Source organism: Scophthalmus maximus, chromosome 10 (genome assembly GCF_022379125.1).
Source record: "Scophthalmus maximus strain ysfricsl-2021 chromosome 10, ASM2237912v1, whole genome shotgun sequence".
NCBI lineage: Eukaryota > Metazoa > Chordata > Actinopteri > Pleuronectiformes > Scophthalmidae > Scophthalmus > Scophthalmus maximus.
The window spans coordinates 9,153,899-9,172,468 of NC_061524.1; the positions used below are offsets into that span (position 1 = coordinate 9,153,899).

At 40.4% G+C, this 18,570-nt stretch overlaps 2 protein-coding genes across 5 annotated transcripts in view; both read left to right on the top strand.

Moving 5' to 3' along the window:
* Positions 1-3,159: 3,159 nt before the first annotated feature.
* pik3ap1 (phosphoinositide-3-kinase adaptor protein 1) lies at positions 3,160-13,917 on the top strand. Of its 2 annotated transcripts, none has more exons than XM_035605414.2 (17): positions 3,160-3,352; positions 4,216-4,641; positions 5,146-5,393; positions 5,675-5,819; positions 5,916-6,058; positions 6,155-6,287; positions 6,543-6,739; positions 7,298-7,475; positions 7,581-7,643; positions 7,748-7,999; positions 8,089-8,145; positions 8,888-9,081; positions 9,181-9,253; positions 9,423-9,590; positions 10,574-10,644; positions 11,150-11,253; positions 12,833-13,917. In XM_035605414.2, the coding sequence occupies exons 1-17, from the start codon at positions 3,322-3,324 to the stop codon at positions 12,948-12,950; spliced, it is 2,601 nt and encodes an 866-aa protein (XP_035461307.1). In that variant the 5' UTR covers positions 3,160-3,321; the 3' UTR covers positions 12,951-13,917. The 2 variants fall into 2 exon arrangements, with proteins under 2 accessions (XP_035461307.1, XP_035461308.1); XM_035605415.2 differs by having other exon boundaries at positions 3,161-3,352; positions 4,429-4,641.
* Positions 13,918-14,557: 640 nt separating this feature from the next.
* LOC118283428 (sorbin and SH3 domain-containing protein 1) overlaps positions 14,558-18,570 on the top strand; it is a 37,015-nt gene continuing 33,002 nt past the window's right edge. Inside the window, exon 1 of one of the 3 annotated variants that reach the window (XM_047335349.1) lies at positions 14,558-14,674. The gene's annotated coding sequence lies outside the window, so the exon portion shown is untranslated. The remainder of the gene's footprint in view (positions 14,675-18,570) is intronic. The other 2 variants (XM_035605341.2, XM_047335347.1) reach the window with 2 other exon arrangements.

Sequence of the window (18,570 nt, forward strand, 5' to 3'; positions counted from 1 at the left end):
ACTGGAGTAATCTGTGTGACTTAAGATATTTCTCAAAACGGAATATATACACTGAGTGCAAGGAGCCAATGAGCAGGAGTCTAAAACTATTCTGTGAGCGTTTTGGATTTCCCTCTCTCCATAAGCCTCTCATTGTGTTAGATGACCTGCTTTGTACGACTGCTTGCCAGCTGCTTACCAAATGAGGTTATAGTGTTTCCCTATCAACTGTAAATTTCAATAATTTGTTGGAGGGGCCTCTCACTGTCTGTTTTTATCATATTATCAATGACGACTCAATTTTCCTCTGCTGCTCCATCTCAAGCACTGACCCCCGGCCCTATTACAGTCCTGTAATGAAGTGCAATGGAGTGGTAATTGGTCCACATTATACCAGATCAGGTAACATTAGACTTATTTTCTTATCACAATGAGCCCTGCCGGTGACTCTCAATGAGAAACCAAACACAGTTCCTTTCTTATGCAGGCTACCGTCCAAATAACATTTCAGCAAGAGACCATTTCCCCATTTCAGTTTTCCATTTCAAGATTGCACTCCATGTCCTCGGATTGTGCTTTGTTTCTGGTTTCCTCCACTCTAAGTCTCCAAAACTGCCTCAGAGGCAGTACAGATATAAGGTGGAGCTTTCCCGGGATGTGGAAGTACAGTAAGTGAGACGGTAACATGACCATTATGTCTGCAATATTAGATGCACAGAACTCGGCTCCCCTCTGTTGCAGCCTCCTGTGTTGGGAGGGATTGGTGCTCAGTAACTTCTGTTTTGATATTTTCATCTTCTTCTGTCATTGTAGGATTACACACCTCACTGTGAACTCGTACAAAACTCTGCTGCCATCAATTTAAAATAAGGCTGCATTTCTTACATTCCTCAAAACGTACCTTTGTGGAAATACATGTTTCAGAGTAACTATAAGTTAACTCAGATAAGTCGGAGAATAATTTCTGCCCATATTTAAGTAATTATGCCTAGCATTAATTGGTCAGTTTCCAGTTAATCAAGTGAAACAGTTGTTAAATAATCTCATACTGAGTCCCATATTAAGCAACAGACATCAAGCCCAGGGCTCGGGTAGAGTAAAACTAAAAATAACTGTTGGCCCGGTCAGTATTCAACAGTTAAACTTCCTGTGTTTAACGTTGACTAATCCAATGCCAGTATAGCAGAATCTCACAAAGCTGTTCGTCCGCACGTGAACTTTTGGTGCTCCAAACGACAGGATGTCAGGTCTGTGTTGTGAACTGACGCTCGCTCTCTGGCACAGTTGCTCTGAGTGCTGAAAACACACAGGGTACTAAAAGGACAGGATATTGGATAACAAGGTTAAAATATAGGAGCACAAATATTCTCTTATTAAACTCAGGCTGCAGGGATTTGATTTGAGCCACCTTAAAGATAGTGGTTTCAAGGGATCCAAAACAAAAGGTAACGGGCCGGTCATGCTTATGGTAGCTAATGGCAGAGTTAGAAGAAATTAGGGGACTCTCTTTCTACAGGAAATTGTACTTAAAGACGGGTCATGGATCACCCTGCTCTTCACAGGCAGCCTCAGAAGTCAGAGAGTGAACTTTTGCTGCTGCAATTAAAAAGGTCCACACTGTAGAGGGAGGTCAAAGCAGAAACTAAACTAATTTGTGTTATTGGCGAAAAGCAAAGCTATGCAAATTGATTTTGTGGCTGAAATTCATGGTTAGACAAGCAACTGCGATTGAAGGACCTGAAGACAGAGGGCAGGGCTAACCTACATATTGTTGCAGAAATAAACAAAACCCCCAACAAAAAGGTTTTGAACCGTGAGCCACCAAGAACAGCTTGTTGACTTTTGATTTGACAAGCGTCTGGAGGTTAGTTGAAATAATTCCACAAGAGATGTGACGGTTTGGTGTTTTGTTGATGGCAGTGGAAAAATCGGTTGCAGATGTTGCCACAGAGAGAGAGAGAGAGAGAGAGAGTTTTTGATCCAATTAGGAAGTTTTAGAGGGAACTATATATTACATAAGCATCTTTGCATACACAAACAAAATAAATTAAATAAAGTTAACTTGATAGCAAATACAGAGCAATTTCGAACACAGAAATCCAAAGCCCTCTTGAATCCAACAGTTCGGTGTAAGAAACTCCATAAATGATTTAAGTTCTTGTTGACTTTTCTATTACTTTCTCCACAGCAAACGTTCATATTATCACAGAAAATACATGTGCGTTCCTTTCAGAAGAGTTTATCTTCTGGCCTGCAGTGGTCCATACAGTTTCCCTCTGTTGAAATTGTTATTTTCCAGTTGTGTTCCTGCCATGTACAGATGCACAAACCAGCCCCCTTAGAAGTTAGTATTTCTAGCCAATAACAGCATTTAGATTCCCACACATGTATAAAGGTACAAGGCTCCATCATCTTTATGCAGTACTGACTGCTGTCTGCACAGTGAGTCACTGTTGGTCAATGTAAACGATTGTCTGCTGCCCTCTAGTGGATGTCAGAGTGCGGTGCATGGTGTTGTGGCAATCAGGTGTTGTGAGTTTTGGGGAAACTGGAACTTCACATTTTGAGTAATGATTACAGCATACAGATGATTCATTTAGTTCATTGACTCGTTCATTCAGTTGGTTTTAAAATGCATTGTGTGTCAATGTGTGGGTACGTAGTGTAAATGTGTGATCATTTTTATTTGAGCACACAAGTAACTCTGTATCAGCATTTAAACATCAACCTTAAAACAATTAGCAACATTATCATGGTGGTTAATACAGAAAATGTCTCACAGTATCCTCCCAACTGAAACACCTTGTTAAGGAAGTAAACAAAACAATAGCCAAGAAGCATGTGACTGAAACAACAGGTGAGTTGACGTGCGCGCATGTGTGTGTGTTTGTGTGAGAGACAACAGAGAGTAAAAAATGCATCATAAGTATTTCTTTCATAAAAGAGTAGAGACTTTGTGTTAATCTTTTCGTGTTTTCCTATTCAAGGTCACTCTAAACTAAACGCTTCTTTTCATTTCTTCCATATAATGTTTGCCCTAAATAATAAACAAATGATAACAGTCGACGGCAGGTGTAATGGCTGAGATGTTGAACATTCTGACACGACAGTGGTGCATTTTCTCGCTTCTCAACTGTTTCAGGAAGTGGGCCACTGACACCAAAATCAGGAAACTAAGTGTTGCTATTAATACAACAGAGCAAAAGGGTATAGCTGGTGAAAGCTACTGTAGTCTCAGTCGAAGAGGAAAGGAGTTCCAGTCAACTCAAGGAACTAAAAGGACATATTTGTGCAAATGATGCTCCTTGTGGGGTGATTTTGGGAACTTTGAGGCTTCACAACATGGAAGAATCCGTCTCAACTATTGAATCAGGTAAATATGACAAATCTACTTTAACTTTCTGTCAAGTTAGATTCAGGTGGTGTAAACTGCCAAAAGACGTGAACTGTACATAGAGACGGTCATTTAAAACTGGTCTTCGATTAAACAATACATTTTTACAATGTTAGGTTTTCTCTTTTAAAATAAGATGTTTATTGAATTGGAACTTTTTTTAAACTGAGCTTTCATTGAAAATTATTTTCTGAGCTTATAAGAAGAAAAGAGGAAGCAAGCCGTTTTGCTTTCCTGTGCCGTTATATTCATAGGTGAGTTATATTGTGATTTCCCCACATGTCTAAATTTAAGTCAGTCACATTATCAGTCCATTAATAAACAGACGGACAGTCCCTCTGCCCTGCTGTCAGTGGGAACTATGATGAAGGTGAACACTCATGTTGGGTTTCTTTCCCAGTTAGCGTGTACAGGGGTGAACTTGACCTGATTAAACACTGTAATGAGTCAAACAAAATTACTCTGACCAGTGTTGACAAAACGCAATGTTTGCACAGCAACTTGTCGACTCTGCGCTGAAATATCAAACAAATCAGACATTCATTCTCCAACCACAGTCACCTTGACATTCCACAGCTGGTATGTTGTGGAGCCTTTCCACGACAAACACTACCTGCTGCAACATGGAAACCAACACATAATTTCACCAGTGTCATTAGTGTAATGTTTGAGCTGATTACAGGATCCGGCGTTTCATCGTTCACGGTGAGGCTGGATCAGCCACGTTCAAAAGCCTCATAAATATTTTTTTAAGTTTCATGTTTTAGCAAGGAAGTCATGAGGCTTTTCGAAAGCATGCACTGGACATACTGGTGAAACTGTGATATGTTCTGTTTTTTCAGCACATTCCAAATCCCTTTCAGCATATGAGCTGTTAATTCTGCACACAGCCGACGCACGGGAATGGGCGACATATTTGCAGCAGATCTTGAAATCGTCTCGAAAATTCCACAAAAGGTCTATTTTGCTCTACACGGTCGGCCCAACCGATGAGCTCCATGGATATAACTTTGAATACTTCCAAAGTTGCAAGTGCATTGTGCTGCTCCTCACAGGAGCGTTCCTGGACATGCTCTGTGAACCTGACCTACAGGGAGCACTTCACAGACTCCTTCATCCGCCACACAGAGTGGTCGTAATGCTGTGCGGCATCTCCGAGGATGACGTGCTGACCGAGAGTTTTGAAAGCTGGCAGAGCTGGAGGAAAGTCTGTGCTGATGATGAGCCTGCTGTCTACATCGCCACTATTTTGGAGGCCATCGCTGACGGTACGCAACATATAATCACACTTTTTTTTGTGGCCTTTCAGTCTCACATTAGAGTTATATCTCTGATCTCCGATTACAACTATTCAATATTCATATAAGTTGCATTGAACAATGAATTAAAGGCCCATTTCAAATAAAAAAAGACAAAACTCACCTACCTGAAATAGATTTAAAAAAGAATAATTTGGGAAAATATAATTTTCAAAATATATTTGTTTAAGATTTTTTTTTGGGGGGGGCATCCTGGGCATTCAGTTTAAGCCACAGATCTCCCAGTTTTCACTTGAATGGAAGAAATAGTGAAAGTAAATGATCTGTGGTTTGTTACATGTTTTGTGGTGGCACAAGCTACAGAGTTGGATACCTTAAAATCTACATGAGTGAAACCAAAACTATGGTATTTGTTTGTAACTGGGTTGTTTTGTGCAGAACACCTTTACTCTATATGAAATATTGAGGTGCCTTTTTAGAGTAATAGATTTTTTTGGATCTTTTTTTTCACAGGCAGATGTGTTGCGGCTGAACACGACAGCAAAGCTGCGGCAGCACCAGAGTTGCACATCACAGCAGCCTCTTCATCTGAAAATCCCATCACTGACCAAACGGAAGAAGGGGTGTCAGAGGAGCAAAAAGGAATTGTCCTGAAGGAGGAAGAAAATCCTTTGACTATAGGCAATTCAGGAAGTGAAGACGTTAGTGCGCCTTCACAACTCCCTTGTCTCACCGTTCAACCAAACAGAGTTCTCTGCGGGGTAAGACTGAGGCTATTATATACTTATATCATCAAAGGCATTATTAGTACGGATCAGAGCTGCTTTCAAGCAAATACTATGTGCGATAAAGCTGTTAAGGAACACTGATATATTTATCATTTACTTTGTGTTGCTGTTGTTGAGTGAAGCAAAAGAGTTTGTTTTGGTATCAATAAAGAGAAAAATACCAAAAAACTTGCTCTCCTAAAAGGAACTAGTAATGTACTTTATGAAAAAATTACACGAAGCTGTGTCAACTCTATTTTCACTTTTTGTTTCAGGAAAAGGAGACACTATTTATCATTTTCAAGCAGAAAATAGACCATCAGTTAAAACCAGAGGTGGAGTTTTCATCTGAAAGTGAAGCTGCAAAGAGGGTCCCAGGCACTGTGGAGAATGAATACACTTTGAGTGTTGCCGCACCTGGCAAGTACCACCAGGAAGTCATGTGACCATAAACTGTTATGTCAACTCTTAGTTGAATGCAAGATGTTGAAAACCTTTTTTCTGGTTTTCATCTAGATATGCCTGCTGGAGTGGTCTCACTCACCATGTACACTGACCATTCTCGCATCAGCTTGAGGCCTGTTACATATTATACCACTATGGATGAAGTCAGTCGGTATCTTGAAAACGCCACTGATCCTGTAAACTTCATCTGCCAGGTAACCCATTGTGTCATATAGTGTGTAGAATTGCTGGCTTTTTTGCGAGTTGAGTGTCTCTACTAGTTATGTCACTTTTTGTTTTTTTACTTCCAGGCCTTCAACTTTACGTCCAATGCAACAGAATCACTGGACAACATGCTAACTGACTCATTAAAATCCAGAATACCTGCAACTAGTCTTCAGCTGTTTGGAATCAGACAAATTGAAGAAGACAATATGGAGGCATGTGAGTACAGCACTCTGATTTCTGGTTCTGGTAGTTGCCAGTGCATTCGATTTTGTGGGTCTTTCCCTTCATAATTCCCTAAAGTTGGCGGCATATCTGCGGTTGTTGCACATGTAGCAGCAACTATATGTGTTACATCACTGCAGCACCTGTATCTTTTACAATGAAATCACGGAAAGTAAAAGCATCTCTTTCAGGAGTCAACATAAAGTCATGCGAGTTGTTGTATCTGATTGCTTATTGTGCTTTGTGCAGATGAGCGTGATGTGGAGCTTCCCACGCTGCTCCACTTTGCCGCTAAGTACGGCCTGAGGAAGCTGACCACCATTCTCCTTCAGTGTCCCGGGGCTCTGCAGGCTTACAGCGTGATGAATAAGTATGGAGACTACCCAAACACGCTCGCAGAAAAGAGTGGCTTCTTGGATCTCAGACAGTTCATCGACGAATTTGTTGTAAGTCAAAAGGAAGCCTTTTCTTGTTTTATGTGGTGTCTAACAATGTGTTGAATATTTTCTTCTGACAGTCAGACAGGCTGAATCCAAATGTGGACCGTCCAGACTTGCAAACTTAGCTCTCACAGACTTTTGTCACACAAACAGTATCGTGTTTACGTCAAGTCCTGCACTGTGATACAGAAATTAAAAAACTCAAGTGTTTCTATGGACATCAACTGACAGTTGTCTCTGTCTCTTACTCGCAATTCAAAGTATTTTTCCGATGATATATGATATGGGCAGCAACTTCCAGCCTGCCGGACAATTTACTGCGTGTAATTCCACTACTCTCTTTCCCCACATTTCCTGTCTGACTTCACTGTCCCAGTCAAATAAAGGCATAAAATACCAAAACATACTAAAAAACATTCTTTCATTTCCATGAGGAGCCAAATACAATATTTGCATCCTTTTACGTCTGCAAATGTGGGAGCGTGGAGACATTTGGATTCTGCCTCAGGTTCTTGTATCTATTTAGTCAGTGCCTGCCTGTTTCCTGTGTTTAAACAAATGTAGGCGACAGCCGACATGCTCAAGTATCACTTTGAGGACACTGTTAACACAGAGGAGGGTGAAGAAGTGTACGAATCCATGACAAAGACATCTCGAGATATCATGATGAAGTACTCGGGTTGTTCAGAGGACATAAAAGAGTCGATGCTGGGCATTGATCCTGAATGTGCAGAGGACCTATGTAAGATTAACGTGAATTTCTTTATTGATTTCATTATAACTACGATGATAATTGCTAAACTTGTGGTTAAACTGTTACTGATGACCACTGTGCTGTTTTTATCAGATGAGGTGATGAATGCAGTAGATGAGAACCCTGAGGAAGCAATGCTGAGGAAGTTTTTCCAAGGTTTCCAACATTTAAACAACTTTCAAAGACATGACATTAAATCGAAACATTTTATATTTATATATAACATAGTATGATTAATGTGATGATGTTTTATCCTCCAGCAAAACCTAATGAAAGTATAACCCAGAACACCAATGAGCAGCCTAAAAGTGAAAAACAGGAAAAAGAAGATCAGAATGACTTGGATCCATGTGAAGAAGAGGATCCCTACAGCATCTCCCCAGAGGATATCTATGATACTCTGGATGCAAATGGCACCTATAACCCAATTATCCAGAACCGTCCACCAGCCCCCATCCCCAGACCTGAGTTCGAGCCACAGCTGGAAAAGCCTAGTACCTACATCTCTAGAGGTCTGTTTTTATTTTACCCTACATGTTCTCTTTAAACATTTTAGATTTCTCTCCAGGCAAAAATGATATGACTTGATATTTTTTGACAGTATTTTCAGATAAGGGGACGTCCCAGAGTAAAATGATGGAGATGGGATATCCTGCAGGTAAAGCACAGTTTTGAAAATAACACTCACAATTGTTTTGATTCTTCTAGAGTGATTGTATCGTATCTTATGATATGTTATGATATTGTATTGTATCATACCGTATCACATTATATCTTTTGGATTTAAAGTTCATAAGACCATTATAAAAGTGTTGATAATCCCATCTCTCTAAAAATGATGAGAGGTACATTTGGGGATTTAATGAGCCAAACACTTAACCACACAGTAAAACAAACATTTCAGTCCAGAAGATTCTCAAATTTATCTGGCATTACCTACATTTGCTCATTCACATGTGAACTCACTCTTTATTTTGACCAAATATCACTAAGATGTGTAATTATATTGTAAACAACCTTTGAAACTTGACTCTAATCACCCTTACATGAACTTTTTTTTAATCTTTGTGGTATTGACATTGCTCTCTTGCCCAGTGGTTGCAGCTAATTATGTGTAAGTGCATTTTTAGATTAGTCTCTGAGAGCAAAGCCTGTAGCACATTGAATCTCGTCTTAGAGGCATGTGTAAATAAAAGTAACAATGGTGTGCTTCCATTAAGTGAGAGAGCATGCAAAGTACTAGAGCCCTGAAACTGGCTCACCTAAATGGAATGCAGCCATTATATATAAAACTATTTCCCTGTGTGCTTTTTCTGCCTTGACACTATTTAAGTTTTTATGCATGAAATAATGCATTGTGGAAAATTTCATCTAGTTTGTTACCTTTTCCACCCATCCAGCTCGGCCTGCGATGGACGCCCCGACACCTGTTTATGACCCCTATGCTGGGATGAAGACCCCTGGACAGAGGCAGCTCATATCTCTGCAGGAGAGGGTGAAAGTTGGAGAAATTACAGTGGACGAGGCCGTCCAAGAGTTCAAGGCTTGGCAGTTGGACCATGAGCGGAGGGCGAATTCCATACGCTATCAGCAGGTACATCAACTTTACCAATTACATGGTCTGATAGTTTATGGATTAATGGTCAATGAATAGATCTAATGTGTGTGTCATGTGTGCTGGCGTTTTTTTAAGGAAAATCTGAAGAGATTACGAGATAGCATCACCAGACGTCACAAAGAAAGAGGGAAGACCGGAAAGGAGCTTGGTAGAATCATTTTACTATTAATCATCTTAATATTTATTGTACTTGTTTTTCTACATGATGGAGTGATTATGATTATATGTTACTTTTTTGAGATAAGTAACATCCTGTTGTTTAAAAAAAAAAAAAAGAAAAGGAAAAGCTATGTTTGACATGATCTCTCGCCTCTTAGATTATGAGATAAGTGCTCCACTGCAGAGGAACTTGTACTGGGGCTCCAGTACAACATTAGAGAGTGCAATGTATGAGCCTGCACCCAGAACAGTGGCTCTGCCTCCTCCTGTGGCTAATGTTATCCAGAGAGGAAGCTGGAAGACCGGTAGCACATCCAGCACATCCAGTAAGTGCTTCTTCTTTTTTTACTGGCCACAATTTTTTTTCTCCCCAACATTTTGGCTCAATGGTGAAATGGGTAGTGAAAATTGATGAGTATGTTTGTTACTGGTTTGCGATACAAAAACATTTAAGTAAAAGAAAAACTAGAAAGGTTAAAAGTTTCCGGAAAGAAAGGGACAATTGTAGCAACTAAACTTACTTATACCAATACTGATCATCAGCCGATCATACATCACTTTCAGGTTGTTGCTATCAGAAATTCAGAAGGGATGTAGGAGAGAAGGGTTAATACTCACATGTTACTCGTGGCACTCAGAGACCTCTTAAACATAATGACCTTTCCCCCAACAACTCCAAACAAGCCATTGTTTATTCTGATTTATTACAATAAGATGCTGGTAGATGGAAGCAAATTAAGTTAAAGTCATTCATACACTCAATAATTTTAAGACAGAGATTTCCTGTCAACTCCTCCGTAAGTAAAACGGATCCATTCCTTTGCCACCTGAAATATTTATATTTTCTGGAATACTTCTGGTTACGCTTAAGTTAAAAAATTAAAGTTTCTTTGTTGTATTCAAGCAAGCCTGTCTATAATACTAGGAGCATTGAACTGTTCTTAAGTATGAATTTTAGGGGTTTTTGTAAGTAAAAAGGAACTGTCACTTTTAATCAACAGAAATGTACTTTCTGTATGTATGTACATGCTTTCATATGTTGTCAGGGTTTTAAGAACCGATACAGACAGTCTCATGTGTCTCACATTTTGTCAGTCAGTTGTTTACAGGCTTCTCCTCTGTTGAATCTCACTCTAATCACTCGTGCGGACGTTTTGTACAAGTGGAGCGACTGTGTTCTGCTCAGAAGGATATTTTTATCCACATTTGGTGGAGTGGTCTTGCAATGTAGTTCACCACAAGCACTAGCCTCACAATTTTGAAATCACGTGTTTTCTAGCCACAAAAAACTGTTTTGTCTTTTCTTCAGGTACTGAAAGCAACAGACTCAGCACCCACAGCGCCTTAAGCTGCAGCAGTGGGACAGAGCCCGACATAGAGGTGAGTCCAAATTAACAACAGAAGCATTTATATCTTCAGTGCATATGGTAACAAGTCTTCTCACAGACTTATCTCCTTCAACATGAGAAAGTGCCACGCTAGGTAGGTGGATGCTTGCATCATGGTGTTTGTAAACCAACCTTTTTCTTTTGGTCCCACATACCTGGCCCTTTCCTCTGACCTTGTAACATGCATGATTTAACTACATGTGCAGCAAAGAGACAATCCGGTGTTCAGTTTTTATTCTGTAGTCACTAGCTTCCTCAATTCTTCAGACATACTTACAAGTGCAATTCTCAAATACTCAAACTGCAAGACCCACATTTTGTATCTCTTGTGAAATGTTTGAATCCCGGCTCACATTGCTCAATGCTTTCTCGGAATTCACACTTATAATCAGAACATTGATGATTTTTCTTCAGATTTCAAGTTGACATTTTAACTCACTCATATTGCAAGTGTGGCATATTAAATATACATTTGATTTATTTCATTATCTTTTAAGGACTCGATAGAAAATCTCCCTCCTCCTCCACCACGACCTCTGCGGCAGGCTGATGCTGCACCTGTCACTCCTCCACCCAGGATTCCTCCGCGGGTCCCAGAAAGGTCAGTGTAAAACCACTGATTCAGTTTATTAGGGTTAGGGTTATACCAATGCAGCATTGGGCAATATGACACAATATAACCGAATACAAGTACGTACAACGTAGCAGTTACACACACATCAGTGTCTACTAAAATGTCGTACTGGAGATACCTTCTGTAGCTGGAACTAGGCAGTTTGGAGTACTTTGGCAGATGCAGGCCTGTCTGTCTGTCACTGCAATAGCATTGTAACCATGCAAGATGCAGTCACAAAACTTCACAGGTGTATAGTTGAGATATAGATATAGTTGAGATTAAATGATGATTGTAACGTCAGCCTGTTGGCAGGCATTGCAGCTGTAGTGATCCCATCACAAGCTGGATACTCTACTTTCATTTTGATAGATATTTTTTTTTGTCCCTTTAGGGGAAATTGGTTTGCAGCAGCAATTACACTTAAATCGCACCTTGACGCAGCTCTGCTTCGAGGTGCGATGTTCTACAAGTTGCAACACTACATCTTCAAAGATTATCATACAGATGGATCAACACCTCTAAAACAATTTCAGTCAAGACCAACAATGATGACCCTCATGAGGGGAGGATTTAATATTGGACCACATTTGTTTTAAAAAAGATGTTCCAAATTAACTGAGAATTGCGTGTGTATCCTAATGAAATGTGGCTGATAGCATTTATGATTGCGACGTAGATAACATCAGATTGTTGTTGTGCTACTGAAATGACCAGAGAGACAAAGAAAGAATCTTGCAGGCAGCTATGCGTGAGACGAGAGGTGATGTTCAACCAACCAGTGACTCACAGCTGTGCTATTGGGAGGAAGTCAGAAAGTGGTGAAGGTGTTGATGTTAATGCTGCGTAAAGATGTAAATACCGTGACGTTTTAAAATGAAAGTCCTTTTGATACTTGAGCCATTATACAGTAACTACAAACATAATGTAAGGAAAACGTTTGGTTACAATGTAGATCGAACTTAATGAGGAAATATAGGTCAAAAAAGAAGCACACAATTATATCAAAACTTTACGTTTTATATCTAAATTCAAATCGTATTAGCTTAGCAGAGTAGCAGTCACCACCATTGATTTTAGTACAAACTTAACGTTGACAAATGTGTTGGATTAGAAAGCTGAAGCATTCTTATCTGGAAGAAACTGTGAGTTCTCACGTTCATAACATTAATGTCCTGTGTAAAGTACTGTGTCTTCACTTTTAGGGTTTAGTGTTCTACTACAAAGTTTTCTGTGGGTAATATTATCAGTCTAGAAAAGTGTATAAAAAAACAACAACAACCCAACAACAACCTTTTACCTGCTGCACAGTTTGCTGTCCAGCCTGAAAACTGTTTTATCTTAACATCACATCATCTTTAATAACTGCTCCCTGCTGTTGTGGAGTAGAAGAGAAGAAGTGCTAAATTATGTTTAAAAAGAAAAAACAGTTATCCCACAATTATGTTTTATTTACCATGGGATGTCATTCAATAATCACAAATTGTACATCACTGTTAACCCTCTTTTAACTGTATATGCACTGCACATCAGTCAACGACCTCACACCACTGTCTCTTTCTTACAGGGTGCCAGAGAACATGGTGCATGAGCGCTACATATCCTACCCTACTCGAGCAACTCCTCAAAGACCCTCTCACAGACAAACGGGCTCAGCGCCTCCCGTACCTCGTCGCCTGCGGTGATGGACACGTGTTGATTTTTGCTGGATTTACTCTCTGAAGTTGCAGGTGATTGGCATGTTGGTCAGAAGGATGTATTGAAAAGACAGAGACAATTGTTTCTCTATTTTTGCTTTTTGTTGTTGTTTTATGAATCAGTTTGTATGGGTGAGTGAGTGATATTTAGTTTATATATAAATATATATATATAGTTGTATGTTTTTACTGTAAAACCTGCAACTGTAATAAATGTTCCATTTTATAAAATGTCTGACATAATAAAACTTATTATTAGATAACATTTTTGGGGGGAGGCGAAGAGGAAAAATACGGAAAAGGTTGGTGGAAAAATATTGTGTTTGAAATTTGTATGATGATCCCGTTAAATTATTGTGGTTTAGTATTGTTTGTTACATTATATTCTACTTTTTTTTACCAAACGCTTACTTATTACAGATTGGCTGTGAAATTTGCATACTACCTTTCTTTACCTTGATGGTTGCCATTTGTTCGGCATGGATGATTTAATAACCTTTAGGAGGTCTGGTTTACTGTACATCAGACTAAATATGGCTTCTGAATTTCATAATGAAATATGATAATACTGTATATGCCACATATACACCTGAATGCATCCATTATTTTACAGGCTCTTTGGAAATCTGTTTGCAACCACTATAGAGTTATTTATTGTGCAATATGAGGCTTGGTCACTTGATGGTGCTCCATATTCTCTGTTTGTCCATCAAAGGTGGACTGCAATATTTTTCCATGTATGTGAAAACTTTTCCCAAGTTGCTTTTATCACATATAGCATGTAGTAGCTTAATCAAGTTACAAGCTGCTTCTTTATTAATATGAATTAATTAAGTTCTCAGAAGAGGGTCATTAGTACAAAGTATCAGAGATTGTAGCCAGCTGTGACTACCGGTCAAAACTTTCAAATTAAAATCTTTATTTGTATATTAAACAAGTTATTTTATTAACATTATTTTTGTTTTATCAGTGTGTCAGCCAGTAACAATCTATCATAGGGTATAATGTATGATTCCATCAACAAATATAATTTAATCCTGAGGTATTGAATGCATCTGTTATTTATGGAGCCTTTTAATACCTTTCAGCTCATTGTTTTGGTTTTAAGGACACAGTCTTTATTGACGTGGTCCATTCTCACTCTTCCTGTCGATTGTTTCCTTCTTCAGTGGGCAGTTGTTTGGAGCATTGTTGGCTAATGGCACCACATCAGCACCAAACAACAGTTAAATGTCTTAACTAGCAAGTGAACACGGAGCGTTTATCAGCACAACGGTCGGATATTATTTTCAGAAGGTGGTGGGGACCAAAATGGAATAAAACTTTGGACTTGCGTGCATCAGGTGAACCAAAATATGACTTTCAATAGCCTAATGCTAATAACGCTCCTGTCGCCTAACTGTGTAAAGTCAACCGAAATGTTAGCCACGAACACTAATAGTTGCGTTTGCAGCTTGTTCAGATTTCCCCCCCCCCCCCCCCACAAGTGACACGGAAACTGTGGCCACGCAACTCCCACCTGAAGTCCGGCCCTGTGTGCTCTTATTGTGAAGGGCCGGCGACCCGGCCCCCGGGGCTCGGCGGGCGCGTCACGCCGCAGCGGTGACGCGCCGACGGGACGCTGGTGGAGAGCAGCCGGCGGCGCGCAGAGCTCAGTGAAGTGTGTCCGCGGCGGCGAGGCGGCTGCGACCCTGGATTACCACCACACGCAGGTAGGCGCGTTCCCGCTCTGGATCACTGCCGCATGGGGCTTCTGCGGCTTTTTAATGGATTTTATTAAGATTTTTTTTTTTTGAATAATTATTATTATTCCATACACACCTTTATTTATTTTATTTATTTATTTTTCTTTCTTTCTTCCTTTTTTTTTTTTTGGCCTTAGCAACCCCATAACAGCCGACTTTGTGTTATTATCATATGAGGCAAAACCAGCACCACTTATTAATCACGCAGTCCTGGAGCTGTGAATTCAGCAGCATCCATCCCAGTGTGAAGTGCGTCTGTGAATCGGTCGACTGTCGATTGTACATCTCAGCAGATGGGCTCTCTGGCTTTGGGACAGTTTACTGCAGCAAACACGGACCCATGCAGCAGGAATGCGACCGGCCATGGGTGCCGCACTCCGAATGCTCTCAATCCCCCAGGAGAGACCCCCAAATATTCAAATATCCTGACTTTAAAACCGTTCTTAACACCATCTGCCTTTGTTTCTTTATGAATCCTTTCTGTTGCTGTTCTATAAGTTGGCAGGCAGCAGTGGAGTGTGACTGGGAGTCAGACCATGGGGCTACTGCACATGCATACAGTAAGGCTGTGACATCAGGACCATGCTCTTAATGGAATGCATATTATGCGGCATGGAGGTGCTGGGAATAGTTTATTGAATAGTGTCTCAATGTCATTTTGTCACAGTGTTGTCAGATTAGACGGTCGCTGTGTGATGAGCTTATTTCGAAGGCGAAATAGACTGAAAGTAGAAGTAATTTCAGGGGCTAAGAGGTGCATTAGAGGCTGTTTTATATACTGTTAGAGAAACAATCTCAGGGCTGCATTGTTATAGTAATGAAACCGGTTACAATGTCTTTTTAAAAGGGATATTTCAGCAAAGTTTGCTTATTTTCCACGTATCCCCAGCGGCATTTGTTTTGGGAGCTTGACTAAGTGAGCAGCTGAGTTATGTAACTGTCCAGGAGTAGTAGTGGAGGTGAATGTTAAACCTCATTTTCTTGTCCAACAAACAGGTCGGCTGAGGTTGAGGTTAAATAATGAACAGCATGCGACATGGACAACCGCCTCGAGGCGCAAGTGTGGAGTCAAACTGAAAAAGACAATGAGAAAAATAATACTTTACTCTTGTTTATATGTTGTGGTGGAGGCTGCCAGGACAGCCTTTTTTAATAATTACCAGTTATATCAGAGATGACTAACAAATATAAAGAAAAACAATGATTATTATGAGCTAAATTGGCACCGAAGATAAAAAGACTTCCAATTAGAGTTAATCTAAAGTTCGTGGCTTTTTATTTCCCTAATGTGTCCCTTCAGTTTATTTTTCCAGTCCAACAAACATACAGCAGGAACTCTCCTTTGACATGACTTCCGTTCATGGATTCTATTAAAAACCAGTCAGAGGACAAATAATTAAATCAAAATCCTCTTTACAAAATGAGTTGCTCCGTCATCAGTGAGCTGTGTCATTTCCCTGTGAGACGCAGCAGATGCATTCGTCTCTGCCTGTTTTAATTTCATAATTTTACTACAACAATCATTTCTTCTCTCCTCTTTCTTTTTTTCTTTTTACTCCACAGGATCGGGGTAACATGACGCCATACACAAGCGCAATAAAATATTAACCCCCACACAAATAATTAATCAAACAGCTTCGAGGACAGGGGCCAAGCAGCCGGACTGATTTTCTCAAAACAACCTGTGTCAGTGTTTCGTAATGTGGACGACGCATTTCAGAATATCACACTCTTATCTCACTACTGGCCACAGTTCTTACAGATACTGTATCTGGACAATGTTTGCTCCGAAAGAACGCAGGACGTCCATTAGCTCACTTACATGTCAAAAGGACTTTGTGTATGGTTAACCAAGTCTCAAAGAGTTTTTGTCACAGTTACATTTTTAGTTTAAGAGTGTTTTTTTCACGGGGATATTTAAATCTCCCTGAAGGCAGAGCCTGTGCTCACTCTCACGCCACTGCCAGACAAGTTTTTCAGGCTCACGGGAGTATTGACTCAGCTGTAGTAGAGCATTGTATGGAGCGGGGCTCGCGGTTTACAGCTTGTGAGTGGAGGAGTTGAAGGTGTTTACACAGAGATAGTGATAGGTTGGCATGTGTAAATGGAACAGACACATCAGTCATATGTTTGGTCCCCAGCCGCTCAGCCGAGAGCCATTTCCTCAGCCGGTCACTCAGAGAGCATGCTGCCAAACCCCTCTGCACATATTGAGCAATTAAAGTCAAGTCAAATATGAATTATTTGATGTATGCATTTTTTCTTCAACATATTTATGCACCTTCCAGGTAACAATAGTACCGTTAATCTATTTCGAGTAGGTAGTACGTCTTTATTTCAGATTAACTAGCCTAAATGGGAAATCCATGTTATTCCGAGTTTTTAAGAGGGATTTTCTTTCTGAACTGTTCTAATTTTCCAAGTTTTGATGTCTCTGTTAGGCACTCCATCCTACAGAACATCCAGTTCTTGCTTTTTCAAAGAGTAGGTAAATCAAGGTGAGAGCGTTGCATTTTAAAACTGATAACCTGTAGAGTAAAGATGGGACCTGTTGGTATGAACCCAGCGTAGTTCTTAATATTTTATGATGCTTGTTCAGAGTCACATTACCCAGATCCCCCAGATTTGAGGGGAGTGACCCTCCAAAAACAAAAAAATCTCACAACTGAATTTCAAAGATTTGCCAAAGACAGGTGGCCTCCAGATCACCCAGTCTTGTTTTTTTTCCAAGTTAATCTTAATTTAGTCTTAAATATGACATCTAATATTAGGAATAATGAGCTAGTTATAATATGTTCCTACAAGTGACATTGGCAAACATGTCGTCAGTGTCATTAGAATTCACTTACAGATACACATTTCACCTGGACAATAGTGAATGATTTAATTCTATTCTTCTCTTTCCTGAGGCATACAGTATTTCTTAAAATCAACCTTTTGTCTGAGTTCATGCATGTGAACTGCAGAGCGAACAAAATGGACAAAAACCTTTGTAGTGAAGAGTTGCCTCGTCTTTACTGAATAACGCATGGCTTTGGATCATGCCGGATGTTTCAGCCAGACACCGGGTTTCTGTTTTCACTCCATGTTAATGTCACAACGGGTTGCTTAGCAACCCCCTCCTCGACCCCCCCCCCCCCCCCCCCCCCCCCCGCCGCCGGCTCGCTCCATCTGCTACCGTTGGCTGAAGTGGCTGGTGAGGTGAAGTGTTATGCTTTGGCTTCTCAAGGTCCGTGACACAAAGAAGCCCCCTGATCATGGACGCATGTAAACAAGGCAGTGAAAAGACAATTTATGCCTCGGTGATGGATTCAGTCAGCTCTCCCCTCCACCTCCACCACCACCAACACAGCTCCACCCATCTCCCCTGTGTTATGTCTCAGCAACTGATGGAAAACAACAGCATCGTATCATAATAAGAACCAGCCTATGTTTGTGTTCATCATCACCAACAAAACCAGAGTTGTCGAGTGACATAATGCACTGCAGGTTTATTTAAATACTCTTAATACAAAATGTAAGATATATATCTGCACTGCCGCCTGTGAAGCCAGGCTGTTATTGATGGAGGTGCCTGTTGTGTTTGTGTGTCTGGGGTGTGACGGGGGACGAGTCAGACTGGGCCCGGCATTCCTGAAATAGACAGATGATGGGGACTCGCTGGAGTCGCGCCGCACGCACATTTCACACGAGGATACCTTCATAGCACTTAAAATTGCTGGATTATCACATCGCTGTTTATATTCACGTTTAGCCGCCATATCCTATGACTCAATTATCAAGTAGTCCTGTCACACAGGCGCTCGGAGGGTTATATTGGGGAACACGCTCAGAGCTTCCAATCCACGTTGGGGCGAAAATAT